General features: G+C 36.1%; 1 protein-coding gene across 5 annotated transcripts in view; it reads left to right on the top strand.

The window, feature by feature from the left end:
- Nucleotides 1-205: 205 nt before the first annotated feature.
- The window catches only part of LOC131064825 (uncharacterized), a 53,012-nt gene continuing 45,802 nt past the window's right edge, over nucleotides 206-7,415 (top strand). The window contains exons 1-2 of one of the 5 annotated variants that reach the window (XM_057999109.2): nucleotides 206-629; nucleotides 5,921-6,573. In XM_057999109.2, coding sequence (XP_057855092.1) covers nucleotides 402-629; nucleotides 5,921-6,573 — 881 coding nt within the window. In that variant the 5' untranslated portion in view covers nucleotides 206-401. The remainder of the gene's footprint in view (nucleotides 630-5,920; nucleotides 6,574-7,415) is intronic. The other 4 variants (XM_057999111.2, XM_057999112.2, XM_057999108.2 and 1 more) reach the window with 4 other exon arrangements.

Raw genomic sequence — 7,415 nt, 5'->3', positions numbered from 1 at the left:
TCCATGCTGATTTGAAACTATTAATTCTCTTCTAATATTTTTGTTGCAAAAACAACATCATGTCGATGTACCCATTGCATACAAGATGCAATTGCTAGTACTATAATCTTCCAAAAGAATCTATTTCCATTCGCGCCATAAGATGATAGGGATGTGTTGGGCATTGTTTGGGATATAATACGCTGTAAGGCCTAGTCATAGGGTAAATTTGCTCAATATGACGATAACATAAAAAAAAAACTAGTACCTAGGAAATGCAACCCATCTTATACTCACTACAATGCCTTACAATCCAACAGGAAGACAATATCCTCTTGCAACATTTAGCAGTAGTTTAATTAGTCCAAAAAAAACTCTAGTTGTTAGCTTGGTTCGGTAATGTAAGCTGATTGACGACAGACATGGTATCTTTGAATTCAGTTTTGCCTCTAGTGATAGGTATAGCTCTCATGGCATACGAAAACCAGGTGACAGTACCCACTTGTGAAATTCTCCCTGACCAATTTGTGCACAATTCATCATCCTCAGACGTGAGTGTAATGTTCGTAGCAGATCTTTTTTTGTTGGGCTCTGACACAGGCTACAGAAATCTCTTCTTCACTGTACCTTACATGGCAAAAATTTTGAGGGTTGGTTTTCTTTTTCCCATTTAAGGATTATTAGTTTAAACTGTTGTAATCTAGGTTATCTTTTACAATTCTTGGAACATTTTTAAAGAAATTTTATAGGGACAAATTAACGAACTTTTTACTTGCCCAATTTATTTTTCCCGAAATCTTTGGATGCTTTACATTTAGTATAATTCTTATTTGTTCTGTTGTAGGTATCGCACCCTAATTCCATATTTGGAATCTAATATGTTTACCAGACTCTGAAGCACTGTGCACTCAACTATATTAGCCTCTGCTTATATCACTGAAACCTGCCATATTACACCATCCATGGTTATTCGCTTCGAAGTTATCCTTTTTCATCTGTAGCAAAGCTTCTGGCCTGAGGCGTGGGGTAGGACGGGCCGGTTTGATCACATGATTAAGATTTGCAAACATGGGTGTCACTTGAATGCACCTCCTTATCATTACATGACCACCTCTGCACGTGTCTTCTAGAGAAGGGAATTCAAACCTATATTATGTACTTGTGAGTTTCTCCATTGTCCTTATGACACAACCCCTTGGAGTCAGATTATCTATTTTAACATCAATAAAAGGGCTCGTTATTCTGCTGCCCTCTCGAGCAACAGACTGTACACAGTAAAAGAGTCCTTCAGCTTGAAGTTTTTCTTCCTCCAAAGCTTGATCGAGAGACTATTATCTAGCAGATTTGGGCAAACAAACTGATGTAAGGGGCTGTCCTGCCCCTCAACAAACACCTGAAACTAACTTCAAAACATATGCAATCTGATTTGATATCAGAAAATTAATGTTATTTGAACACCCAAATTTGACGCAACAAACTAGGAAAAGTGGTATTGAAATCTGAAACAGGTTTACATAACAATGAGTCAACCCTATTGGCTTCTTAATATATCATTTCAAAGTGATTTGTCCTCCCAAAAAACATATGAAACACTCCCCCAAAACACCCAAGCAATCTGATCTACAACAGCAAATATGGTGGATTCAAAACCCCAAAACTATGCAAGCAAACTTATAGAAATTAACATTGAAATTGTAAACAACTTTTCCATACAACTAGGTGAGCCTATTGGCTTCACATTGCCGTGCTCCAATTTGATATGGGTCTGATTATAGACCTGCAACAAAGTGTTTTATCGGCAGTAACAATGGCTTCCTAAGCCTCCTTAAAGCTTCCCAAACTTCAAATCAAAGCTGCACCTGCAACAACAACATGAATTATTTCAACCCTCAGAAACAAAACTGCTTCCAGCTTCCCACTTTTCCCAAAATCTGGATTTTTTCATTTCTTTTTTTCCCAGAAAACCCTGCACCCCCAAAACAGAAAAAAGCTCACTCCAAAAACTGCTGCCCTCTAAATGCTACCCCCAGCCTCCTAAAGAAGCACTCCTAAAAACCTTAAATGCACTGATTTACTCCCATCCATTATTTTCAGAACATTTACAAATTTGCCAAAATTAAAGTCTTGACGGGATTCCACTCCTCAACCATAAACATGCAAAATCTAACTCCTATGTGAAGGAAAGTTTGAAAGTTTAAATTGAGGCTCCCTCCACGTGGATACCCTTGCAAGGTACCCATGGTAGAAAGAAAATATTTCCTGAGTCAAACTCAAAAACATTTGTTGACTCTATGCTTGTCTTGGATCCATTCATCTACTTTGTCCACTGGTATTTTCTTGTTATTCACTTTCTACAACCTCATAACATTATTCTCTTTCATCCTCACTCCTCTTCTATGATTCTTGGAATTCAATTTTCAAATTTGGCTTCCCACCAATATACACTATCAAAAGTAGATAAAACAAGTGAATTTGTACCTTCTCTTTTAATGAAATAATGGTCTTCCATTACCTCTTTTGCTGTTTTAACTTTTCCCCCTCCTTCCACCTTGTCCCCTTCATGAATTTTCATTGTTTCAACGCCTTCTGAAAGACATACTATTGTGACCTTTTCACACATCGCCCCATTGCAAATGGGGACCCCCCCTCCTGTTGAGTCTTCTAGAAGACTCATTTTTCAGCTTGTTACAGTGCAGATGATCATTATATTGGAGATTTCTAGGGAGAGATTCTAGGAGTTGATTGATGCAGGACAAACCATTGTCAACAGATCTAAAATCAAATATGCCAGATATTGGCCATATGCAAGGAAGGGTAATGAAGAGTTCCTGAGATACCTTGAATTTCAGAAGCAATATAACAAAAAGTACCCTCAAGATACCTTAATGTAGAACCTGAAATTCAGAGACAAATGTAAGGACAAACAGGTTGAGGATGATGATGATTTTATTCTGGAAGTTGTGAGATCTAATGATGAGATTTTTGCAATTCAGATACAATTTTGCTCTGCGTGCATGATGGAGTCCCTTTGTAATCTGAATTGTATATGGTTCTGAACTGTATTTTGCTCATGTAACCTGATCAGGTGATCTGAACTGTAATGTGATCTTTACTTATGATTTAAACTTTAACCTCCTGTGACTCCTTTTATTAGTAATATATTATCAATTAAAAAAGAACTGCGTTATGCTGTCTTTTGCTGCCTTTGCTTGATTAATCAGTTAGCTGAGGATGGTTTTATTTCCTTTATCAGAAATTTTAAATTTCTTACAATGTCTCAATTTTATCTGTTATAAATGGACTGAAGCATGCAATTGTCAGACAGTTTATAGGTTGTCAATAGAAGAATTACTATAGAACCCAATAGAAAAACTGGATATTACGTATGTATGCTGATGGAGGACGCTGCCAGGGTAAGCTTCAGGAGTTTCTGCACTTTTGAACTTTTGATATAACATCTCTTTGCAGTTATATATGTTCCACACTTTCCTGATAAGTAACAGTCATTCCCCAATAGTTGCTGCATTTGGTCTTGTAATGCCCCCTTATGCATATTTTAAGGAATAAGGGAACAATTAACTTAAAAATCAATTGCAAGAGACTTCTTTTTGACAATATGAATCTTACAAGGCTGATAACAATTTATAATCTGCTATACATATATATTAATTCCGAAACATATAATATATCAAATGTGCAATATGTAATACAAGACTGATGAGATGAAATGAACAACTTTGATATTCAAATCTGCAATAGAGAAAACTTGCTATCTCTGATTTATCCTTCGAACTATGCAACCTGTTTGATGCCAAAGGCAAATGCTTGATTGATCAGATCCAAATATGGATACAAATAATAAACAAGACAAAATCTGATGATGTCTTGGCAATGAATACTGGTCCATATTAAATATCTTGGTCATAGAATAGTTGCATCCCTTTGCTTGGGAATGGACACATCTCTCCGTTGATCATATCTCTTCATGAACATTTGTTATTCGTCTAATCGCTGCCATAGAGATTATAATGATTGTTTGTTTTGCTAACCATACTCTACCATTTAATGGTGTCCTTTCATGTAATGTAATCACACTTTTGGCAAATCGCATCATCACTGATAGTTACATCCAAAGTTTTAAAACTCGGACTCGCCAAACCAAAAATTTGGACTCGGACTTGGACTCGTGAAAGACTCGCGAAAGACTCGGCAAAAAAAAAAAACTGTAGTTTTACAAAAAAAACATAAAGAAATTAATGCATTTAGAGAACATAAGAGCCATAATTGAAACATTACACATGTCATATGATCTACAAACACGCAATATTTGAGATTTCATCATTCATACTCATAGTTTCAACTCTAAAATGTATAATAGCAGCATAAGTTTATAAATGTTTACAAAATTACATATAATGAAATGTCCAACTCCAAATGTGAAAAACAACAATGAACAAACTAAAGAGAAGACTACATCTTCCTTTTTGTATTTCTCCTCCTTCACACCCTACAAACTTGTCATAACCAAGCAAGAATGCCAAATGAAGGCAAAAAAAAAAAAAAAACTCACTTTTAAAGCTTGCATGACGTTTTTTCTAGGTCGCGCGAGTCCATCTGCAAGACTCGCGAGTCCTTGCAAAAGACTTGCGAGTCCTTGGTGAGTCGACTCGTGGCTCCCATGGACTTGCGAGTCCGTGGCGAGTCCACGAGTCTTAAAACACTGGTTACATCTTCTCAGCCTTTGATGATAAAACAGCACTTGTCTTAATCGCACCTTTTGCATTTTTCTTATAAACCCTTTATTACTTTATTACTTAGTTGTTTTATTAACAACTATGATCACTGCTTAACACAGGTCACACTCCCTTGTAATCACTGATTGTTGTTTAATCAACTGAACATTGGTCGATTAATTCGATTGCCACTTTAATATTTATCTTATGTAGTTGGCTTGTTCTAAGGACTTATTGCTATTTGTTTCATTGCTATTAATGAGTCATCACAATTGCCTTCATAGATTAAGCATAGCCTTCACAACATTGCCTTAGTCGTTGATTTAATTAAACAAATCTGTCTCTATATAAATCGTTGTTCTTCTATAATCGCTTAGTTGCTGCATGTCTTTGATATCATACTCCTAATTGCTTTAATCACTGTGAATGGAATTGAGCTAACTTGGACCTTTCCATAATCTAGATACAATGGTCTTCTGATTTTAGATCTACAGATATCCTTCATGTTTGCAATGCTTCATTGTTACCTAATGAATTTTAAGCTAACCTTATTTGTAAAGATAATAAAAGGTGCTTTCTCGAAGTCTTGATACCATTCTTTATATTATTATTCTTGCTACTTGTTTTGTATTAGAATTTGGATGGGGACATCACAGGTCTTCAGAATGTTCCCTGTGGTTTTTATTTTTTACATGGTATCTTGTCATTTTGATTTCATTACCAGACCATTTCAAATTACTTCATTGGCATAAGTTCAGTAGATGGAGTAACTAGCCTTAACTGAAGCAATTATGTTATTGTGAAATTTGGCAATTGATTTTGCTGGATTTCTTCTTTAGTTACTTTTAACTTTTTAAAGATGCTAAGCTGTTTGCGACAAGCTGAGTTCATTCTATTGTAGCTAGTTGTGCACAATCCTTTGCTGTTTTAACTTTCTTTGAACGCCAAGCACAGAGGCGAGATTTTCAATTCCTTTATGTCAGAAGCAACAACTTACAAGTATGATATCATGAAAAAAATAAAGAATTGTGCTAAAGGAATAATTATTTACTGTTCTTCAGTAATCCTCTTTTCTGTAAGATTGCTAGCTTTGTTTTACTGCCATTAACTTGATTTTGTGATGAAAGTTGGTCTTGATTAAGGCATTTTTGAGGCAAAATTTCTTTTTATTTTAAGTATGTCAGATGTTTGCTTCATTGTGATAACAGAAGTCACTTCTGAAGCTGAAGCCGGATATGTTAATTGTTCTAGGAGATGTTTCTGCGAATGGGTGGAAATCTGCAAACAAACAATGGCTATCTGTTCTACATCAATTTCAAATCATGATGGGGCCTTTTGATGAAATTCCATTGCATATTGTTGTTGGAGATAAAGAGGTTGGAGGATGCCATGAGATGGACAGACTTATTGATCGTGCTGTCAATAGTTTGCCTGGACTAGGATCTGCTGCTTGTGGCTCCTTTTCTATAAACAATGTTAGTTTTGTTTCCTTGAATGCTTTAGCAATGGCATGTGACCAGGATAATTTACGCTTTGTTCTTGAAAGAGTTATTGAAAGGGAAAGTGCAGAACTTCAACAAGAAAGGAAACAAGATGAAATGGCTAACAATGTTGAAGTTCCAGAGGAAGCTAATAGTTTCAGGATGTGTGAAACTTCATCTTCAGAGGAGTCCAGCCATCATGAACAGCAGTTTTGTTGGAGACAAAATGATGTTCTAGCTGGAACAGGTCCGGTGGTTCTGCTGCATCATCCATTATATAGAACTAGTGATGAAGCTTGTAGAAATATTGACATACCAAAGTGCAGCCTATGGAATTCACAATCCCACAACTGTAAGAAATCTTGGGCATCAACAGATTTGTAAGTCTGAGTTTACTCCAAATTTTTTTGTTTGTTTGCTGATTCAACAACAATTTATAGGTTTTCTTGTATGTCTCCATTCTCTACATTGCTTATGTTTAATGTTTGACCTCAAGTGCTATTGCAAGTTCTGGTTGCATGTTGCTGAACATGTGTTAAAAAGTTGAGAGACTTAACAACTAGCTTAAGGAAGACTAAGACATTTTAAGTAGTTGGAGAAGATAGCCCAAGTTAATGGAAGTGATATATACCATAATCTTACAGATAGAATGGATGGCCAATGCCCTCTTTGGAAAATGTAAACTTTTGGTCAAAAGCATCAAAACTATAGTTGACTGATTAGGCCTTCATGAGACACAAGAAGATGTGTACTGCTTCTTGTGACAAGGACTCTATTTTAGAAGCCAACCAAGCACTTCCCATTTCCTGTGTGGAATGGACAGGTGTTTGTAGAAACTTGTGACATTTATTCAAAGCTCTCTTTTTTCTCATGATTCATGGAATGCTGGATCCTATCAGTCTAAGATGTCTTTTGAAGTTTATATAGAGTTAATATTGCATTCAATTGACAAAATATATCTCATAGAATACCAACAATGATTCTTTGCATGCCTTGCCAGTCGTCAATGCCAGCATTTTCATGTTATGCAAGCTGCCTCCTTAATTTAAGAAAATTCCCTGCCAAGACCCTCTTCAGGCAAAATAAACTTGTGGTCAAAAGCACTAGAACTGTAGTTGAGTGTTTAGGCCATCGTGAGAGAGAAGATGTGGTACTGCTTCTGGGGATTCGAACTCCATTGTAGAAGCCAATAGAGCATTTTCCATTCCCATTATGGAACGAC

This window comes from Cryptomeria japonica, chromosome 10, assembly GCF_030272615.1.
Source record: "Cryptomeria japonica chromosome 10, Sugi_1.0, whole genome shotgun sequence".
In the NCBI taxonomy this organism is placed as follows: domain Eukaryota; kingdom Viridiplantae; phylum Streptophyta; class Pinopsida; order Cupressales; family Cupressaceae; genus Cryptomeria; species Cryptomeria japonica.
The sequence above is the reverse complement of the archived record's forward strand: the minus strand, read 5'-3'. Positions and strand labels throughout refer to the sequence as shown.